The following is a 23,306-nucleotide window of genomic DNA, read 5'->3' on the forward strand; positions in this document are numbered from 1 at the left end:
GGTCTTTTACTGCAAAGGAGTAGGCAGTTCCCCTTCCGAAGCAGCAACTTCAGACCTCATATATCAGAAAGACTTGCTAGAAAGAGCCAATGAAGATTTTTTTGTGGAGTACACTAATATTTCATGTATTTTGTAATGGTGAATATGTGCTATAGTGTGTACTTAGGATTTTCCAAGTGTTCCTTTTGAAATTAACAAGTGCAATCATAAAAACACAAGAATATAAAAAACGCATTAGTTGTATTCTCAAATTTTTAGAATATTACCTACTAACTATTCAGATTCTCCTCACATATTTTTCTAAATTGTTCTTCAGCACTGCATGTTATTTTTGTGGCATCAAAGTTTCTTCTAGAGTTGCACAGTACAGAGATATTAAAAAATTCCTTATTGCTGGAGTATTATTCTATTTAAAATTTGACTTGCACCACTTTAAATTCAGAACACCCAGAAATAATTATGCAGAGTACACCATGTGTGAATGTAGATAAAACACGATTGAGATTGGGTTTATATATTCAGTATTATTTTAGTGTAAGTGATAGTGATTCAAGCTCCTTTTGTGAACATGGGGGTGGGGGTTGCCATTTGGAATGGTCTTTTCTCTTTTTTTTTTTCTTTTTTTTTTTTTTTTTATCATGAAGGACCATTGCCTTAGTTTTTTTGGTTATTGCTTTTTTTTTTCTTTTTTTTTTTTTTTAAGACCATTCCATTTCTTTATTTTTTTAACATCTTAAAGTCATAAGGACTTATATGCAAAGCAGTCATACACTTTATCATTAAAACCCATAGGTAAAATACGTACACAAATCCAACAAAAGGCTAGTACATAGTAAAGCCTAAGCATACTACTATGCAATATTATGAATACATAACTTTAGAGACTTCAGTTTAGTACTGTTATCTATTCATTTCTGAAAACATTCACAAAGATTTTAAATGCAAATTTTCATTCCGTATCTGGAATAGAACAAAAATTATCTATGTTATAACAACTTTTGGTCATTTGTGTTTGACCAATTCAGTAAATTACAAAGAACCCAAAGAATTCTGTAACTTTCTGTAGAACTATGTAATAAAAACATTGCATATGTTCCTAGTATGATGTCTTTAGCAATCATTTACTGAAATGTAACTCAAACATCAATCTCTCAAAATGTATAACTGACCAGCTGCTTTTTAATCTATATCTGAATCCAACTTCATCACAAAACCCCTTTTAATACAAAGATGCAGAAGTACATTAGGTAATACTAATGCAACACAGGTGCAGTTCTAGCATCATCGTTGATCAGTTGAATCATCTTCTCCATGAACGAGATTCATTCTCCTCTTCCTCTTCATCATCATCTTGAAGCAGTGAGTCATCCACCAAAGACTCTTCTTGAAACTTCAAGAGAAAAATATGGTAAGTGTTATATCAGAAAATGTTAAAAATCAGAAGGGAAAATACACATCTCGGGCACTTGCACTTTAGTAAAGAAAAAAATTTGGTTGTGAATAGGCAAACATTAATGCTTTCAAGAAAGTACACTGGATATGTATCTTACATACATATATTACTAAATAGTAAATGGAACTTTTTTCTTCTCAATAGACTTCAAGATGACGACGCACCTCATCCTTAAACAGCTTTTCTGATTCTTCAGTATATGTCATGTCCAAGCTGCTATGTCCCATGAAACTTAATATTCTACACTGAAAACTAATGGGTTTTGCATGCTCATAGTATCTATGTCTGTTTTTCATCCAAGAGCTTAATCCACCTGTTCCACAGTATCAAAAAGGTTGAATCTGGGATTTTTTTATTTTGACATCTTAATCAAGACTTAAATCAATACAAAAATTTAAACGATTGACGCAGGGCAACAGGTATTAAGAGAAATTCAAACTAACTATGTATTTTCAATTCCAGACTTCAAAGCCTTTCAATATAAGTTGCTTCAATTTCTATCTACATATAGGCACAGGGGAGTATATAAACTACCCTGTCTTGGGAATTTTTTGACAATCACACCTAACACAGCAAACTCTGCCATAGCTAAAGAAAGGATTAAAACACAAGGATGTCTTTCCCTAGCAAAACTGCCCAGCTATTATAGAGCAGCTGTGTTCTTTCTTGCTTATTCTTTGTGTCTAAGGAATTGTAGGTTTTGTGCTACAGTATTTCCAAATTCAGCAAGAGGTGCGAAGATTGATTTGCAAAATTAAAAAGTCTTCTGAAAGCGAGGAGACTCTAGGCTAAAGAAAGCCTAGAACTAAGCCTTCTCTCTTTCCAGCAGGCTCTTTTACAAGAGGGAGAAAAACTACTGTCTTCATTACTCTTGCACACGGAAAGCACAGCTTCAAAGGGAGCTCTGTTGACACCGGACCCATCTGTCAATGTATGCCTGTGTAGCCTGACCCTGACTAAAACACAGAAGCTTTTTGAGGACTTAGATTCTTCCTTGGTATTCCCTGATGTTCAGTGAGCTAAAATACACCAGTGCAACAGCCCAAGAGGAGGAGTCCTGGGCAGTGCAGAGTGCAGAACACTACAGAGCACAAGACTGAGGGGTAGTAGAGATGATCAAAAAGCCAAGCTTCCATAGAGGGAAACAACTACAGGGTGAGAAAATACCTGAGGGGAAGTATGACAGCGTCCCTGTATATTAAGAATCTTAAAGAAAGTGAACAGAGAACATGTAGGTGGCAGACCCAATAGAACAGTACTTATTCAGGCTAGACACAGCTGAACAGTAGAAGTCCCTGTTACAGGACATTACGCAGATTCCAAAGAAACCAGATAAATTAATATCATAAATACATGTCAAGGCCTTTCAACTACAAAGACACCACATCTGACTCGAGGTCCCTGAACTGCAACTCTTTATGATTAAAAGCTTATATCTACTTGTATCTACACGTTTTATACTCTTCCTAGGGTTTAGCTATTGACTCAGCAGAGTCAACTTCTTAGTCAGACACCCAGGTGTAGAACATAAAGGCATCTAGGAAGACCAGATGCTTTTGAAATTAGCTGGCTACTCACCAAGGATTTTCTCAAGCACTCAAGTCCAAAAGACTTTTCTCTTATTTTCATAAATGGAATGGGGAACCCTGTTTCATTATTAAGAATCTCACTGGTCTGAATTATATAGCTCCTGGTTTTTTTCTTTTTTTGAGACAAATATTCAGTTTCATTCAAGTCTTAAACCAGCTACCTTCTCTAGCATAGTACTCAGCTGAACTAACATCGCAGTATAGATATGGAATAATGAAGAAAACATTTTTCACGTGTTTACAATAGCTGCTATCAAACCAATTAAGTAGCAAGCAGACAAAATCAATGAACAGTAAGGGTTTTGATCAAGTTCAACTCCTAGGTATTTTCCATAGGAATAATTAGCTAAGGCAGTTAAATGGTGGATCTCTCTCTAGTTCACCTACCAATGAATCTGTGTTTTCGTTCCTTTACTCTGCTGAAATGTTTGCATATCCCTGCATGCCCTTCCTTCATTACACATAAAGTCTCAATGAAGTGGTTATTCAAGGAGACCTCTCAATAATGCAGACTCCTTCCATCAACACAATGCTGTTGATCTTCCCAGGCAATACTTCCCTGAAGGAGAAAATACCTGTGACAAAACACCTAAGATGCTCTGAAGATTCTGTAACATAGTCTCTCAGCTCAATCACAGCTCATGACCATCTGACAATGCTTGATGTTTGTGTATATGAGGAAAAGTAGCACTCAGTAAATTAGAATGTACAGATGTCTAATATGTCTATCTTCAACCGGCACACAAAAAAAAAATTAGCATTTCTGGAGACAGGAAGGCAACACACAAAGTGGCTTTCTTCAGGAAAAAAGCAGAAAGTGAACACCACCAAATGTAAGAAAACTAACTAAATTTGGCTGTATCAAAGCAAACTTGTGAAGTTGCTTCTGTGGTAGACTTGACAAAAATCCAGAGGAAAAAGATGCAGACGAAATATTGTCATCGAGTAAGTCAAGGGGCACTTCAACATTTCCATGCCAATTATGTGGATACAGTTAACTAACAGTAAATAAATTTGGTAAAAGATTGCTTGACTTTATCCCCAGGTGACATTTATCTTTCTGAATTCACAAGCACAGGTATTTTGAGTTAATGAATTAGATTGCATTAATACATATTGCCCCACTATTCCTACATTAACCAACCAGGATTATTTGGACAAGGTTTTAGTATCTCTCATGAACCATGATGAAGACTAACACTCAGCAAGAGTACTTTAGATGTCTGAATGAAGTCAGAAAATGCTCTGAATTATTCCTTCACCTGTTATCATCTGAGTCATATCTAGGAAGGAAAATTAGAGTCTGAAATACGATCTGCTAAGAAATTAGAGCCAAAAGCAGATGGCACAAACTCATGTTTTGGACAAAATCCCCTATCTCTCTCACGCAAACTCAAACTTGTGCCTTCCATTTTCTAAATATATCCTCTGAAGTTTTTTGTTATGTGAGAAATGAAGTATTTCTGCAAGGAAAAGCAAAGCATCTAGACTTTCAACACCCTAAACCTCAAGAAACACACAAAAATTACTTTCTGATATCATAATACAAGTTAGATTAAAAAACACAAGTATGAATCCACAGATAAATTTTCTTTTTGAAAAAGCTGTATTATTTCATCTTAAAAAAAGAAAAATTAAAATAAAAATAAAGAAAAAGCAAGCTTACTTCTTCTTCATCAGGTTCAGCTTCTTCTGTTTCAACAGCTGACATACTAGCAACAGGCTTGTTCCATGCCAACTTCAGCTCTTGTCCTTTGAAACGAGATCCATGAATTGCAGCCTAAAACAAGTTTAACTACCTTAGTTACACGTGACTTTAGAAAAGGAAGTCTAAGTTGCAATATGTTCATACTGCTACTAGGTTAAATGAAAAAACTTCATTCACTGCACATAGATTTCATACATCCTTTGAGGAAAATGATGAAAATACATTCCGAAGAAAATAAGCGTGGAAAAGCATAAATCATTTGGTAATGTGGGTAACATACTTAACCAACACCTTCGTGTTTTTTAGTATTATTTTGCTGAGTTCCTCACCTTTCAAAGACAGACACAAAACTGTTAATGCATAACTCACTGGAAGAAGTAAGACATCCCACAAATGATTTAACATATTTTTAAAAACCCAACAACCAAACAACTGAAAAAAGCCCCTCTGTGATTACAATTTAATCTACCGGAAAACGTTCCACTTCCTGTAAAGCTGTTGTAATTGAAATGTAAAAAATTCTAACTTATGGGATATTCATGTCTTTCTAAGTACCAGCTACATTAAGTGGTTGCTTTGGAAATAGTATGTTCAAATTAAAGTAACATGAATGAGCATAAATCAGCGTTAGCAACATTCCGAAATAACCGTCATGGTCACAAAAGATTTATAGTACAATCTGAAAGTACAGCATAATGTGAAATGTAGAAACAATTACATGTTCAATGACATCTGAACATGAATTGTGTGATATTAAAGTCCCCAGATATAAATTTTAAATCTGTACATATAAATTTATGATAAATTTAAAAGATTCTGTGCTTATTAAAATGCAGCTCAGGAGCTTTTTGTCCATGGTCTCATCACAATGTCACACAACTAGAATTTTTAGAAGTACTTATATGTGACATTTAGGTCCAGAAATAACTTGTAATCTTTGGAAGAAATTACTACTACATAAAAATGCAACATTTTACAATAGGGAATCTTCCTCTTCCTTCTAGGCTAGAACATATATGATCATAAAGCCTAGGCCTATTTTCATTTAAGAAGGTAAAATATTAGAAGCATTTACTTCACCATTTGCTTCAGCAGAGGTGTTTTATGATTACCTTCTACAACTTTTCAAATTGCCAGCCTTAATGCTTTAGTTGTAAACAAAGACATTCCTATGGAAATGTATTTAATATGTAAGAATAACTTAAAGAATACACAAATTTTCCTAGATTTGACTGAAGAGAGTTTTCATAAAACCTTCATTTTAAAATGATGGTGAAATTAGACACAAAGTGTAATCAAACACAAAATTGACTATTAAATATTTTAATGATCACCAGAACCTGGACATCTCAAACACTGATCATGAATCCTGAGCCATCTGGGAGAAGTAAAGACATTTTTGGATAGGCCACAAAAACAGATTATTGTTCTAGGTGACCTATTTTTTTTTCAGGGAAGCAGAGCTTTCTTTCCACACTTAAGAATATTTCTTATGTAAATGACAATGCCAAAGAATATGAAACTGCAAAAGGAAGTACCCAATACCAGGAAGCCCCAAAACTACAATCCCAGCTTCAATTCATCTATAAATATACTAATTACAGAAGCTTTTATCTTCAAACAGAACTTTTGTTCACTGCTGAACTTGTGCTCTTTCAATACAGCTGTGCAATACTGTTTTTCCTATATTAGTCAGTATACACCATGTACCATTAACTGTACCTCCTTTTTTACAGAATAAATACTATCTCCATACAGCTAAGTGCTCAACATTGCTACAGCTAAGAGTTTCACAAACAAAACAAATTCTATGTTTTTGTAAAACTACTTTGGGACATGGATATCAAAATAACTAACTATAAATTATACTTTAAGTGTTCAAAACTATTGTCCCCAGCAGTTAATCTGCACTGTAAACAGCAGTTATTTCTGACAATCACCTCACTGGTATCACAAGACAAGAGAACAGTCTGGTCAGGTATGAAAACTGTGTTCAGGTAAACCCCACAAGACAAAATCTGTGCAAAATAAAAACACAAAACGAAATCTTTCCACAGAACCATACTGCAAATATAAATCCATTCTTTCTATAGTCCCCACTATTTCCAGGAATACTCCAACCCAACAGTGACACAAGGATTTTAAAGAAAAAAAGTCATTTGCAGAAAACCTATGTTCATTAATTTGTTCAGCATCACATAATATACCTATATTACATGCCTACACCATGGACTAAGTAAGGCAGGAGTCCTGCTGAGCCAAATGTTTTAAGGTCTAATGACCCATATGTAATGAGACTGAATTATAACATAAGTCAACTCTGGATTTTAGTTTCTGAAAGTTACTTCTGCAATTCTTTGCTTCTGTAATTTCATATATTTCTAAAAAACACGTTAGAAAGGGGAAAAAAAGAAATAGATCAAATCCCATTTACACTACCAAAGTAAATCTACTACATCCCAAAGTAAATATACAGGTTGATTCTGCAAGATGTCAGTGAAATTCCAGACAGATTATAAGGGTACCAAGTCTTCAGGTGAAAAAACCTGGCAAATAAATGAAGACATCTAAATAGCAATTCCTAAGTGTTTCTCTTAATTTCCCTCTTACATCCTGCACTTCACTTTGCTATAAACTTAATTTCATAAGAATTTCAGTAATAACCAGTTCCGACATTTTTGTTTAATTTAAACTTTTATGTCAATAGTTTAAAAATAGCTAGCAGTATTACATTTCTTTCTGTGACATAAACAGAAAGTATTTGAATGCTGCAGTGTATTTTCAAGAAAGATTGTACTCACAGCTTCAGCTTCTGCTCTTGTTTTAAAAGTAATCACCGCATGGAGAGAAGAGTCATCTATCTGGCAATCTTCAATTTCACCATATTGCTTTTGATAAATAAACAAAAAAAAAGTTTAGTAAAATAGTTCTCCCACCTCTAAAAATGCAGTCCTAAATCAAATGCCCTCCAAAAACAGTAGAAAATTATAACAGTGTATACTTCACAGTCTTAATGCCAGAGTATTTGTCCTAGCCAAGAATACAGTTACTTGTACATGTACTTCTAGAACACCGAAGTGCTCTCATCTCTGGATTTCCCAACTCCTATAGGTATGAGGTAAAAAACTATGATAGAAATAGGCTGTTCTGCTTCAGTTTTTCTCTTCTGATTAGAAATGAGGGATCTTGAAATTACTGCATTAGCCTATTATGAAACTCTTGCATAGAAATATTTTTTGGGAGCCAGGAGCTGTAGAAAAAGTTTGAAAACTTGACTGTATTTCAGCATCTTAATAATATGACCTGTAATAGCCACGATGATACTGCTACCTTTGATGCTGCCACTACTGTAAGCTGCGAAGATCAACAGAAAACTACATCTGTGCAAGTGGATTGCACTGCTGATGTGCACAGGGTTATGGTATGGTATCAAAGAAACAGAAATACAGCTCAGAACATTTCCAATGGAATTTGAAACAACCTTAAAACACCAAACTTGCAACCTGCAAAATTCAATCATTTTTTTTTTCTCAGTGTTATCCTATTAACATCGTGAATAGAATTGTATTTGTTCATGTCACTAAGTTTCTTTTTTATTATTATTTTGACTTAAAGATAGTAAGTTCCCCATAAAAAGAGAGACGGGTCATTGTTTGATTTTTTTTTTTTTAAAGCTTCTTAAATTACTGCCTCACAGGAAATATTAAGTACACTGTCTGGAGTAAAATTCAGTGGACTAACTGGCTCCTGGACTTGTCCTGTCAGAGAGAATCACTGCCAAACAAAGAAAGGGGAGGGTGGCACACATGGAGACTGACATTATATTCTTAGCATTTATTCCAGAAAATAGGCATATTTACTTTTATTATACTCTTTAAATGGAGGATAAGTGTTTTTATAAATTCATGTTGATTCTTCACTATTATATTTGTAAAGAAACATTTGTTAAAAATTATGTTTGTCAATTTATCATTTTTTAGACTGAAAATAGAAGAAATAAGTAGAAAGAAGATCTGACTACTTAAGCTTAAGTACATTATTAAACAGAAATGCTTGGATGACTTTTCAAGATTTACAGTAATTTCACGAATACAAGCCGCACCAATTTGACCAAAATTTTGGTGGAAACCCGGAAGTGCGGCTAATATTCCGGGGCGGCTAATACATTAACAAAATTCTAAAAGCTGCCAACACGGAAGTGAGAGCCCGCGGCAGCCCAAAGCCAAGCTGGAGCCCGGCCGGCCCCGGCAGAGGTGGGAAAGCCTGGCAGAGGCGGGGCCAGCAGTGTGGGGGGCGGGCGGCAGAGCCTGAGCCAGCAGGGCGGGGCAGGGAGGGCGGCAGAGCCTGAGCCAGCATGGCGGGGGAGCCCGGGAGAACTGGGGCTAGCAGTGCAGGGGAGCATGGCAGAAGCAGGAAGGCCGGCGGGTGGGGCTGCCTGGCAGCGGGGGAAGCCCAGCAGAATCGGGGCCAGCAGCATGGGGGAGCCCGGCGGTGCGGGGGCCTGCAGTGCCGGCCAGGGCGAGGAAACGCGGCGGCGGTGCAGACGGGAGGGGGCGGCCGGCGAGCCCGGCGGCGGCAGCCCGCCGGCAGGGCTAGGGAACGCGGCAGAGGGGCGGTGCTGACGGGAGAGGGGGGCCAGCGAGCCCGGCGGCGGCGGCAGTGGCTGGTCCGCCGGCAGGGCGAGTACGTAAACAGCGCAGCGGCGAGGCGGCCGGTATGCCTGCCAGCGGCGGCAGTGCCTGGCCCGCCGGCAGGGCGACTACGTTAACGCAGCGGCGACGCGGCCGGCATGCCTGCCAGCGGCGGCAGTGCCTGGCCCGCCGGCAGGGCGACTACGTTAACGCAGCGGCGACGCGGCCGGCATGCCTGCCAGCGGCGGCAGTGCCTGGCCCGCCGGCAGGGCGACTACGTTAACGCAGCGGCGACGCGGCCGGCATGCCTGCCAGCGGCGGCAGTGCCTGGCCCGCCGGCAGGGCGACTACGTTAACGCAGCGGCAACGCGGCCGGCATGCCTGCCAGCGGCGGCAGTGCCTGGCCCGCCGGCAGGGCGAGTACGTAAACGCAGTGGCGGGGCGGTGCTGACGGGAGAGGGGGGCCAGTGAGCCCGGCGGCGGCTGCAGCACCACCCGGCCGGCCCCGTCAGCAACCATGAGCGGGCCGAGCCTGCCTGGCCCCGCCCCGAGCCAGTAAAGCCCGCTATGCCGCGATCCTGTTACTAATTGGCCAATTTGTGAAAGCTGCGCACGGATTCTCGCGACGAACGAAAGTGCGGCTAATATTCGGGGTGCGGCTTATCTATTGACAAAGACAGCAACATTGTCGAGGCACCGGGGTGCGGCTTATAATCCGTGCGGCTTGTATTCGTGAAACTACTGTACATATAATTGCACAATTTTCACTGTGACTTTCAAATTCTGGAAGTAGTGCAAAAGCACTGAAAATATTCGAATAAAATTTTCATTAAGAACTTGATAAAATACTTCAACAAAGAACGAACAGACCTCAGGTACTGAAAGGCTGGCGATAAATCAGTATTTGTTCTCACCTTTCCTTCAATTATTTTACCTTTCTGTACCTAAAAAATTGTAAAAACATTACATATGTCCGAGCAAATAACTAAATAACTATCACAAGCCATTTAATTTTGTAAGGAAAAAAAAAAAAGCCTTGTAAATGCTATATGATTACAGCTATAACTAGCTGAAGCAATAGTGTATTTTTCCTGGTTTACCTTTCCCTCACGCATCCTCTGCACACCATGCGCTAAAGATTCATTCCTACATAATACTTCCAGATGAAGTGAATCAGGAGAAAACAAGTCATTCAATAGAAGGATGTCATCCAAAGCAAAAAAAGAAGTGCAGTTGTGCCATACCGCAAAATGAGGCAGAAGATCTTCTCTGTCGCTTTCGGTAAATGCAGAGATTTCCAATGCCCTGGGCCGATGATCCACCACAGCATGCACAGGAACTCCTCTGCCTCTGCCCCGGCCCCGGATTCCTCTGCCTCTGCTACGCGACGCACCCCGGCCTCTCGTGTGAACCCCTCTACCGCGAACTGAAGAGAGAATCCCTCGCTTGGCAGCCTAAGATGTTTACACATAATGGACCAAGAGATTAAAATTCACTATCTCACTATTTAGACAGAATTAACAAACACATATTCTGATGTCTCCTAAAAGAACATCCCCAAAAAGCCCCAGAAAGAGAAGCTAGCAGGTCTTAAAACAACAGAAGGTGAACACTTAAATAACATTCAAAAGCTAATTCACCAAAGGTTAATTATTACCAGACCAATAATGGGATGGAAATAGGAAACAAGAATCAGGTATCAAAAGAGCCCTTATCTGTGAAGATTAATTCCTCATAGGAAAAAGCAACGTGATACCCATGAGGAGATAATTTTCTTATGGCTTTATTCATTAAATTGTTCAGATAATTTTACAATAGTATCTAATTTGCTTTTTAGTTTTTTATAAGCAGAACCCTGAGGTATTAGGTTTTTTTTAGTTTTGTTCTTTGTTTGGGTTTTTTTTAAACACCTTAAAATGTTTAAATGAGTAATTTGGGGCATGCTGACTCAAGAAACAAGCTGTAAACTATTTGGATTTTCTTTCAGTAAAGTCAGGCTCACCTGGAACAGAAAAACAGGTTACGAGTCAAAGAAACAACACATTAAATATTGTAGGAGTCAAAGCCTCAAGCACAATACGTGAATAAAAGTTTTTAAAATAATTTTTAAGAATACTGAAGGATCAAACAAACATCAAGGAGGGGGGTAGAACCCTCTTGTAATCTGTACAAGGGATATATCTCTTCCTGTTCCCTGAACAGGTAAGCGTGCATCACTGATGACCCTGTTTTTCTTCATCTACTTCTCTTGGTATTTGCTAAAGGTTTCAGAAAATTCATTTAACTATTACTGTCCTGAAAGAGCTCTTTTTTATCTAACTCAAAATACAAACAGACTTACTGAGAGATGATGACTTAATGAGGTAGGATTAGTGCAGTCAGCTATGATGTAACTTTATCTTGAATGTACACCTACTTTTCCTATTTTATATGTCATTCAATTCACGTACTTTCTGAGATACAGAATTTATAAACAAGCTTTCAGTACACTTATCCAACATTACTCACCATCAGAAAACTCGTTGTTAACATAAGCTTTTGTGTCATCTCTATTCAACTGGTTTGCTTTATTAGCAAAACTATTTTCAAAATTACCAAAGCTGCATAACAAGTTCTAAAGTAAGGTTTTAATGCAACTTCACTGCACCTATGTATTCCTATGCAGTAATACATAAGACATGACCAAACTTCATTAAGACAAGAGCAATTTAAGCGACACAGCAGCCCTGCTTAACAGTAAAAAGAGATAAGATTATCAAGTGATTCAAGTAGATATTACACAATCATATAGGCAAGAAAGTGCAATATACCACAGAACAACACCCACATCGTTCATAATTTCTCAATTAGACACACATATGAAGAATTTTATACTACCATCTCGATTTTTTTTCAAAGCAAGTACTGCAAGAAAAAACTGTGTTTCTACACATTCAATACCTCTTGAAACAATGTATCTGCTTTTGTTAAGTTCTCCTCTTGAAACCAACACTGTAATATTATAACTTTTGGCAGCTCAGGCTTTTTGATTAATCTCATTAAAAGGATGCTAACACGTAAGAACAAAAGATTAAGCAGTGTTTCTTAACTTTTCTGTGTCAAACACAGAAAAAAAAGACCTTCAGGCAACAATTTAAAAACAATACACATTGTCAAGAAAGCATTACTACCACAAATCTATAGAACATTATATCATCTAAACAGTTACAGAATTTAAACAGATTAGCAATCACAATTAAAGACAATACCATTTCTGAATTCCACTGCAGTAAAATGTTTTTTTAAAATATTACTGATAAATGTCTCCATCTACATGTAACTTAATACTGCACTCTGAATTAAAAATAGTTCATGATACAATATGTACGATAATAAAAGGAAAATATTTGATTAAAAGTTAGTTGCTACAAAAGAAGACACAACATACTTCCAGTTGCAGTTCTGTATATTTTCGTCTTAATTCAGTAACTTCTTCCCCAGCTTGCATCTTCTTGTATAAATCCAGTTCAGTATCTAGTAACTCCTTCTGCATCTAAGAAATTGTTACAGTAAATTATTAGTTCCACAACTGACATTCTCTACTACGGAAACAACTGTTCATTAAAAAGCTGTAACTCTGCCGGTATACTGCTTATTACACTGGGTTTCCACCTTCAAAAACAAACCGAGCACAAGCTTAGGAGCCGAGCCTTTGTGGTCAAGTAAAACTTTCATTTGAACTCTGTGATGTCAAACATTTTAGACCAAGCAAAGTCAAACCTAATGGATTTTTTTCTAAAGATACACACAATAAGAATTCAAGAGACTAAGGTTATGATGATAAGATGAACCAAAAGAAAAAGAAAAGGTAGTAGAGCTATGAATGAATACAAAATCTATGATCAGTACTGAGAAAAAGTGTCTAAGTTTATTAAAATGTCATCATGCAAAAGCACAAATGGTAGTTCTGCTCAGACCGCACTGGAAAAAAGGCAGGAAGTAACAAGACCTTTGCAAACAAAGGACTGGTCTCTGATGCACTCAAAGTTACCTTCCAGGACACAGTATCTTAAAAAAATTATTAAAGTTCACGAAACATATATGAAACAGAAAGATATCTCTGAACACCAATTAAGACATGTTCACTGGAAACACACAGGTGCAGGGATTTATATGACTGCGAAAACTTGAAGTTCCAATCCAAAGTGAAGTTTTTCTGTCTTCTCTGTTTTCATAGAAGAAGCAGGACCCACCCATTTCAGTGACATCACAAATGAAGGTTAACTATAAAAAAAGTTATGAAGGATTGTGAAACACTTTATGTTTACACATGCTGATGCAAAACAACAGCATGGAATGTTTGGAAAGGCTGGATGTCAAGAGATGAACGTTCTGCGCTTGTGACAGCTGGAAACCAAGCATCATCATTGACAAAGAAAGGTGATCCCTCAAGGTGATTCCCCCTCCCAAGAATCTTTAAAAGGAAAAAAAATTGCATTATTCCAGTGGCAACTTCAACCTCAAGTTTATTCAGCCCCATCTTCTGATTACCTACTGCAACCAGATGAAAAAAATCCATTATCTCCTGTATAATGGTTTTCCAAATTTTTAAAATTGGAACTAGTGTTTCTCTCAAATCCCACTGTGTTGCAATACATCAATGACATGACAAAGAAGCGTTTCTGAAGTTTAATGATGACCAGCAGTTAGCACTCACAGAGCAGCCAGTGACACTGGTGTAATGAAGACTTCTGAGGTTTATTATTAGTGGTCTAAATGAAAACTTCTCTATTACAGAGCTGTGCCAAGTATGAAGAAGAAAATACCTCCTTCAGGACACACCAAGAGGCAGCAAAGGTTTCTCACTTAAGGGAGATGAGCCTCTTGTAATCTGAATGAACTGGAAGAAGCAAAAATAGGTAAAGATAATGGCACAGTCATGGGGGCCTCATCTTCCATATCTTCAGGTCTTCTTCGGAGCTGTCCAGTTCTTAAACACTTGCAAAATGCAAGAGAACCAAGATCAAAGTCTTTCAGAAAATCGTCAAAGTTGTAAATCTCAACCAAAGGCTTTGTAAAACTCTCACTTTTACAAAAGTCAGATGGAGCTGGTCATTTTTGCTGTTTCAAATGTTAACAAAACTGCACACAGATAATGAACTTTGTCCGCTATGAAGTGAGTTTACTTAAAATCTTTCTTCATTTTCCATATTACAAAGGAAATGGAAAAGCAGCTAAAAAACGTCATTAAAACTTCAACATAAGTATTGCCTCACTTTTTCTTAGTATAAACAACTATCACACAAGGAAGTGGTGGACCAGGTTACCAAGCAAAGGGTGATGTGGGCAGAAGAGATCTCCAGATAAACAAAACTGGGTTGAAGAACCATCTCAAACATAAATTTACCAATCATACAAATGAGGGAGGGCCTAAACAACAGCATCACAGGGGCAAGATCTCCTTCCTTTTCTGGGAAATCAGTGTCTCTCTAAAGAGCCTATACACTAATACAAAAAACTTGTGAAATGGAGAAGGCACAGGATGTCTGTGTACAGTTACAGGGCTACAGTCTCCCTGGGACTACAGAAACAGCACAGAAAAACAACAGTGGAGTGGTACAGCGGACAGTCTCTTAAGGAAGGATGAGCCAGGATGACAAGGAGTAGGAGTTGCTCTTCATTAGAGAGTGCAGTATGAACACACAGAGCTCTGCCTGGGGACAGGTGATGAGCCATCTGAAAGTCTGAGTCAGGACGGATGGCAGACCTAAGGCAAGAGATATTGCAGTGTGTGTGTACTACACACTATCCAGTCATGTAAAAGTAGATGAGGCCTTCTTCAGACAGCTGGAAAAAAGCCCCTATTTGAATACTATGGGTCTGGGTAATTGCTAGAAAGGCAGGATGATTTCCAAGAGTTATATTCTCCAAGTTCCAGAAGATGTAGGAAATAAAGGTGGCAGGATGCTTGCCTGGATGAACATGATGATTCTAAGAACTTATATTCAAACCCAAGGTGTACAAGAGGTGGAGCACAAAAGGACCACAGTGAAATTGTCTTGAGCATGCAGGTAATTGGTTTGGAAAGCTGAAGTCCACCAAGGGCTTTGAATCTGGCAAGGGGGTGAGAAACAAGAAGGGCTTCAACACATCACTCAGCAGCTGTGAAGAATGTGGTTTGACTGCTGGACATTGAAAAGGACCTGGCAACAAAGGACATGATAACACTGGAGGTACTCAATCCTTCCTACTCCTCAGCTGTACTGGAAAGACTTGCTTTCATCAATCCCATATCCTGAGACTGGAAAGGCCTGGAGCAAGAATCATACTGATTAGTGTTGGAAGAGATCTTTAAGATCATGAAGTCCAACCATCAACCCAGCACTACCACTGTAACCCCTAAACTGCATCACCCAACACCTGATGCAAACATGACAGGGATGGTGACTCCAACACCTCTCTCAGAACCTATTTTGTCTGACCACCCTAGCAATCTATGCCTATTTTCAGAATAAATAAATGTTGGTTCAACTTTTTCCTGACACACTATATAAGAAGCTATAGTTGAGAACATAGAGGTAATTTCAGTATTTCTTTCTGGTATTTCTTTTCAAGGTTGTGATCTATTTATGAACAAATGCCTCTATATAAAGCAAAACACTGCATTTTAAAAAGGTAATATAATCGCATCTTTAGGCAACTGGGAAACTGGTAACAGCCATATATCAACAAGAATGGTAGGAGAGGAAAAAGTGCTTCTCACAGGTAAAATCCAAATATGGGCCCCTAGATCAAAGGAAAACCAATCAGTATAATTTTCAATCTTCAAAAGGTTAATATATTGACAAATTTCCGTGACACGAAAAAGTCACAGGAAATTACACAGCAGTACAGTTTGTTTTCCATATTAAGCCTGACCAGAAGATATTTGTGCAGCCTAACTATACTTCTTTCACATAAGAAATATTATCTTCATAATTTCTATTACAAATTTAAGAAAGCAATAGACTACACACAAAGCATTGGACAAAGTAAAAAAAAGAATCATAAGACTTTTGATTTGGTTTTTTTTGATCTTTTAGATGATGCAGTATCTCTGTAACAGCAGATACAGCCTTTAGACAACAGCATGGTTTTAATTAACTATGTTGCTTTGATAAGAAAGCAAAACAAATTGCACTTCAAAGAGGACTTAAAAACTAAACCAGTTAGGGTTTTAAATACTGCTGATGGGATTACTCATTTTTAATCTCCTGAAACAAACATGTGAATTCATCAATTAAAAAGCTGATCAAAACTTGAGTACCTGAGTTTTAGTTTTCATGCTTTTTAAAGGAGTCCCTCCTCCTGATGATACACCTTTCAATTCATCCTTTAACTTGGTAATGCTATTAGTCAAAATTTCCAGTGTTTTCATGATCTCTGCTTTGTCTTCTGACTTCATGGCTTTATTCTTCTCCAGCTTTGAAATCAGCATCTGTCCAGTTCAGAAAAAAAAAAGTCTTTTTACTCAGCAACTACTACTACAGATCAGTTTCTCAGTGGTCATTATAACTAAAGGAAAAAACAAATACTGCATTTCTATTGCTGTGACTTCCAAATCAACACATACAACTTCTAACACATTGTACTGAATCAAAATCTTTGAATCTCTGCTTTGTTTCCTCATGAACATCTGATATTTCTAATTCATTTGGACAGATTTGTTTAACACACTTGAATTATTTCAAAATTTTATTCAACTTAAATGACATTTTGGTTTTTTTCCTCTTCCTAAGCCTAAGTGCAGTCACGCATAATTTTCCACATCACTCTCTCCTGCTCTTCTCAAGCAGAACTTAGGCTTTCCCTTCTCCCAAACATATACACGTTTCTCCCAGATTAGGCAACATCAATTAAAACTGGACATAAATTGCATAAGCTTGTAATGCTTTTTTAAAGTGAACAAATGGGACAAGTTAGATTAAAACCATAAACTCAAAATAGTATGATAATGCCATTCTAAGAGAATGCTTATTTTATAGGTCATTTTTTTGTTCATTCTTACAAGTTCTGAAATATTTTACACTGAACTGAGATTTTATAACTGAATTGGTGACTATCTTTAATGCAATATTTTACCTTCTGTGTTTCAATGTGCTTCTCCAAGATTTCTTGCTTCTTTTTCCTCACATCTTGTTGAAGTCGCAATGCTTCCTAGAAGCATAAAAAGATTACAGAAAGTTTCTAGACTTTGAAGCATAATGCCAGAATAATATACTATACCTGGCAACTACACAGTAGTAACTTACAATAACAGAGAAAAAAATAGTAACAGGAAATGCAAGGTACTGATATTTCCAACTATGTTTTGGAATACAGTCCATCACTACATTAAACAAAAATCTAATTGTCTTTTTTAGTTAGATCTGTGCTGGGAAGATTTTATTATTGCTCACATATAAAGTAACATCATTCACAAACCCACTGAAAGCTGAAAGGCAACACGTAACACTATCTCAAGAGGTATAGCATGCAAGTGTTTAAACGTGTGAGCACAATTATTTTGAAAGCAACTGTAAATCAAGTCCATCAATTAAAACACAGTCTCCAGAAATGTTACAAGTTAAAAAGAAAACACATTCTATTTTCTAACCTTGAAGTGCCACCCAAAGAAAAGCACCTCTTTTGTGTCTGAGCCCTCTAACTGGGAAGCAACAAGTACAGCTATTCCATCTGCCAACAACAGAACTTGACCAGGCAATGGGCAAATTGAAATGAATTGAAACTGGTAAGTAAGAGACAATATTGCACTCTGAATGAGAAGCACAGGAGATGCCACCCTTGCTGTGCTCAGTGCCTACTAATGGTGCTTGTAAGAAAGCTGTTGCCTCTTGTTCTCAAATACAGAAGTTTTAGACAGCAGAAAACCCTTAAGAGCTTTGGTATCAACATATTTAATGGAATAGTAGGGGAGACGCAGAAGATGATCAGTTGGGATCAACTGCAAGTGGAGTATCTTACACGAGATTGTAAATGCACAACAACCACAGAAAAAGAAATAGTCGTCAGGTTTATGTATGTCTTCCCAAATACTGACAAATTCTGCTGCATGAAGTGTTAGTTTTGCAATACAGTGTGCAATCATTTTTCTGAAGGGAAAGGGGAAGGTAAGATAAGGGGATGAATGTGAAAAAAAGTCAGGGAGACAGGAGGAAAAGAAGGGAGCAAGTCCCACAAAATCATGTTTTTCCACAAGTTACTAGTATATTGTAACAGAAAACTCTGAAGGCAGGAAGGAGCACAAGATCACATTAATAAAGAGCCAATTAGGCACAATTTCAGTGCCCTCTCTCAAATAAAAACCTCTACAGGTGTTATGATGAGTCAACAATGTTATTACAAGTTTTTTACCATTTTACAAGTACTTAGCATCTTGAAAAGTAAAAGCTCTAATTCTACAAACATATGTTAAGGGACAAACATGAAATGAAATTCAAAAATCAGAACTGCTTTCTTTAAATTCTGGACCAATGGCAAAACTCACGAGCAGCTACAAACTGCTAGTTCAAATTACATTAGACATAAATTTCAGAAATTTAGCCATATTTGACCAAAATCTTTAACAATTATACTGATTTCAACACTTACGTTTGGACGTAACTTATACAATAGTATTGTGTTCATCATTTGTGGTTAAAAAACAGTAAGGCACACAACGTCCTGCATTTAGTTTCTCTAAATGGCAAGAATAAACCGGAAGAAGGAGTTTTGCTGTGCTCTCTTGAAAATTCTAAGCAAGCTAAACAGTAACTGAGTGACCTATTAAAGCCAAATACATTTCCTTTGAAATATAAATTTAAAAAAGACAGCCTAGCACTATGTAAAAATAAAAGTGGGTGCAGAAGAACTATAGCTTGGAAACAACAAAATGCAGAGTCATAAAATTCTCAGTTCTCTCGAAGAAACAATTTTTGCCACACGTACAAAACACACTGAGAATAGAGGCCAGTTCCAGAACAGTTCAAGAGAGAAGAACAGTGACTATACTATACTCCCTTTCACTCACAATAGACAATTCATACCTCAACGTGTAGGTTCTGATTCCAGGAAAAAGTGTTTCACATTTTGAATTTCTACAGTTTTAAACCTGCTTACACTGCCTGAACATACACTGAAAAATAACAAAACAATGCTGAATTTTCTGGTAATATTTAGGGGGGGAGAAATAAAACATTGTAGTGAATTCAATCTTGCAACAAGTTTCATCTACATTGTTGAGATGAATATACATAGTGCTCTACCTCTAGGTCACAAGCTCCCAACCTAGGTCCATTTTAAAAAGAAGCATAATTTACCTGTTTTTTCTTCTGTGCTTCATTAGAGTCTAGCACGGAAGTGGAAACAACAGGCAAAGATTTCTGTGCTGCCTTCAAAGCAGCAGGGTTGTACACAGTTTTTGTCAAGCCAGTAGAAGTAGATAAAACCTATAGGAGGAAATCGTTTTATTTTTTTTGCCAGTGAATTTAAATCTTTTAAAAAACCCATATAAGTGCTTGAAAATATATATGTCTTTTCTTTTGTCTCCTTTGATGATATGAATATAAAAATTTGGTGCAGCAATTATATTTTGAGTTGTTGAAGTCAAACAGTTTCTGAAGAGGCAGTACCACATCAGATATGTAAGATATCAACATCAGATTATAAATCCTCTCCATTGAAATTTCCTTATGTACTTCCAAGTTTCAAATATATAAATATTTACATACTTGAGCATAACTAAGGAAAGAGAAGATTGAGATTTTTGCAAGAGTAACTGTTGTTTTTGTGTTTTGAAGTCTAAAATAAGTATTTCATGGCTGTATGAATTTTCCAAGCAAAAGTTCAACATCATTTTAGAGACTAAGGTCCAATGTAGAGACAACAGTTTCTATTCATATACAGCTGGTGCAAAGCAGAACTTGCACAATCTGCAAGAAGTAACTCAAAGTACAAGAAGTCTTCAACATTATACAGAAAAGGAAGAGACTCCTATGTATCTTTATTCTCTTTACTACATTTGTAATGAGGTATGAAATTTCTCCAGACTTACTGAGAACACTGATGACTGCTTCACAATCTCTCTAAAACATACTATGCACATCTCCACAATACCTGAAGATTTGAACTGTACTGTTTTCTTAGTATGTTCCTTAAAGAGTTTTTTGGGCATGCTAATACTGGAAAATCCACAGCTAAGTACTAGAGATAATATAGGCATGATCTTGTCCACCTTGTTAGTAAATAGAAGAAATTATGCAATTGGTATGATTTCCAAGAGTTTAAAAATACTTTCTATGTGGAAAATTATAAGACGCATGCAGACTCTCTATTGTTCACCATGCACTCCATAAAATAGACAAAATGCCCACCAACAGGAAGAAAAACAAAAGAGACAGACAAGAAATAGACAGAAAAGACCAAGAGATTAGAAGAATTTACAACAGGAACAGTTCATATAAACCCTTTGCACTTCAGTGTGATATTTATACTATTGCTTCCCACAGTAAAGTGTTTTCAAGAGTACACAGTGCATAGAAAACAGCAGCAAAAAGAAATCAACACGTTATGGGGTACTGTAGAAGGTGGTACAAAATGCTCTAAGCAGACCATTACAAAGATTTTTTTCCAGATCTATTAAAGAACATTAAAGTATGCATATTCCAGTCATACAGTTTCTATTACACAGTAGATTTAGGATAGACTATAAGACAAACAAACAGAGGATCAAGCAAAGACAAAAATATTGACACATTCCTTTCACCCTGAATCATGAGTCACACCTCCTCATCTCTTTTATGTAGGAGATGTAAGGAGACATGCCACACCACCAACACAGACAAGTCAAAAGCAACACTAAGGTCTTCTAAATCGCTTAATACTATTCAAGAGAAGGAACAGTGTGAATAGCATGAATCTCTTCACAAGTCTAGAAATTTTAAGGCCCTATACAGATCTTACAAGGTCTCACAATTACTTTTTTATCACCTTTTCCTCCTGCTCTAATAGCTACCTCCCTTCTCATTGCAAACTTCTTGTCAAACATGCACTCCCATCATGCGCCAAAAGCCATCTAGGACATGGCACCCCTGTTTTTAGATGGATGTCAATCATTTTATTTCTAATGGTTATAGAATACAATGATTGCAAACTAAGCAAGGTATTTTCTTGTAGAAAGGCAGTAGTAGGTAAAAATAAGTCAAATCAAGTTTCAGAACTTGACTACAAAAAATGTCAAAGGAAAATGCTGTTTCACAGCAAATCCAGTGAACAGCCCAGCTACTCAGCAAAATCACATCTGTGCTATAAGACAACAGAAGAGAAAAACATTCTAGCATTAAATTTATTCTTTGTAGAAAAGTGTTTCAGGATAACTCAACTCTTACACAGTGAGAAAAAAAAGTATTTCCATTCAAGATGCAAGCTGAAGCAGACTTCCTATTTCTAAAATAAGCATCTATTATATATGCAAAATGTAGTTCAGGAATACACAGCAAGATACTTATCTGCAACTAATTTAGAGTACCAAAAATCGAACTAATCAAACCAACAACAAAATACAGTTAAGAAGCCTTGATCAATGCATGTAGGGAGACAACTCAGCTTGAAATGAATCAAATACACATTTTCCAATATTACAACTAATATTATCAACTTCAAGTATTGTTACTTTTCAATGGTAAGTATCTTTGGAGTGAATTTTACCTGTTAGATAATCCATCAACTGCCCTACTGAAAAGGTGTGGGAAGGGATGTGTGTGGGGAAATACAGTGTATGCTTCATTTATTTCAGGTCAAACTCACTCCCAATAGAAAAGATATATACCTAGACAGAGGAATCATGTTATAGGGTAAAACTTGCTATCTATCTACTACAAGTTTTCTCAAATGAATGCTAAAAGCATTGGGGGAAGCCTGTCCCTTGAAGGGCTAAACAGATCTGGAAACATGCATTACAAACTTTACTACTATAGTAAACACATCAACCACTTCATATTCTGAGAACTGGAACCACTGGCCAAAATACATAGCTCATAACCACAATTCAGATGCATCTTTCCCACGTTGCCTCTCTTTATCCTTTCTATACTCATTAATTTCCACCTTTATCTTTTCACAAGTACTGCAAACTGTAAAGCCAAATAAAACCATAGACGTTTACAACATCACCTTTTAAGGGGCACAGAAGTCCAGAAACATTTTTACTGAACTGTTTCCTATAATGTTATATATAATGGCAGAATTTATTTATTTTTAGAATTTATTTTTGTACACATCTACAGAACTCAGGATTATGGAACATATCAAGTTCTTTTTATGACTGAATAAAAGGAACTTGACAGATTAAACAAAAATCCACAAAATAGCAGCTTTTGTCCTTCTTATAATCATTTAACCATCTGCTGAGTTTTATTATGCTTTCTAAAATTAATCCTTCACAAATTATTGTATTTCTAGTTATGAAATAATATTGACACAAGGGGTTTCATAAAAAAATTAGTTCTTCTGAAAATAAATATGAGAGAAGAGAATATGAGACATTTTCTTACCTTTTCAGTTGTTGGTGTAACTGGTTTTGACATAAAACCCAGTCTATCCTTCACAGATAATTTAGTCACACTCTAAGAAAACAAAGCAAAATTATAGTTAAAATGTACACTACAAGCACTAGCAATTTAGAAAAAAACATTTAATAAAACCACACTTCTAAGCAACAAAATAAAAATATTCAAACAGTTGATAAAATTAATTTCAGGTATTTGGTTTTGCAGTTAATATATGTCTGTGTTAAAAAAAACAAAAACAAACAAAAAAAAATCAACCCCAAACAGTCTGTAACCGGGTAAGACAAATATGAAGCCAAATTTGGAATCAAAGATTACCCTACATATTTTTAGCAAGAATTTCAAGACATGCTAGCTGGCAGA

The 23,306-nt window shown here is 36.9% G+C and overlaps 1 protein-coding gene across 3 annotated transcripts in view; it reads right to left on the reverse strand.

Moving 5' to 3' along the window:
• Positions 1-571: 571 nt before the first annotated feature.
• The window catches only part of RBM26 (RNA binding motif protein 26), a 50,924-nt gene continuing 28,189 nt past the window's right edge, over positions 572-23,306 (reverse strand). For 2 of the 3 annotated variants that reach the window (XM_033051409.2, XM_033051408.2), the window contains exons 14-22: positions 22,929-23,000; positions 19,698-19,826; positions 17,482-17,556; positions 16,667-16,837; positions 12,809-12,913; positions 10,626-10,835; positions 7,552-7,638; positions 4,709-4,822; positions 572-1,390 (exon numbers count right to left, since the gene is read on the reverse strand). In XM_033051409.2, the coding sequence (XP_032907300.1) occupies positions 1,301-1,390; positions 4,709-4,822; positions 7,552-7,638; positions 10,626-10,835; positions 12,809-12,913; positions 16,667-16,837; positions 17,482-17,556; positions 19,698-19,826; positions 22,929-23,000 (1,053 nt within the window). In that variant the 3' untranslated portion in view covers positions 572-1,300. The remainder of the gene's footprint in view (positions 1,391-4,708; positions 4,823-7,551; positions 7,639-10,625; positions 10,836-12,808; positions 12,914-16,666; positions 16,838-17,481; positions 17,557-19,697; positions 19,827-22,928; positions 23,001-23,306) is intronic. The other variant, XM_033051410.2, reaches the window with a different exon arrangement.

Source organism: Catharus ustulatus, chromosome 2, assembly GCF_009819885.2.
Source record: "Catharus ustulatus isolate bCatUst1 chromosome 2, bCatUst1.pri.v2, whole genome shotgun sequence".
Taxonomy (NCBI): domain Eukaryota; kingdom Metazoa; phylum Chordata; class Aves; order Passeriformes; family Turdidae; genus Catharus; species Catharus ustulatus.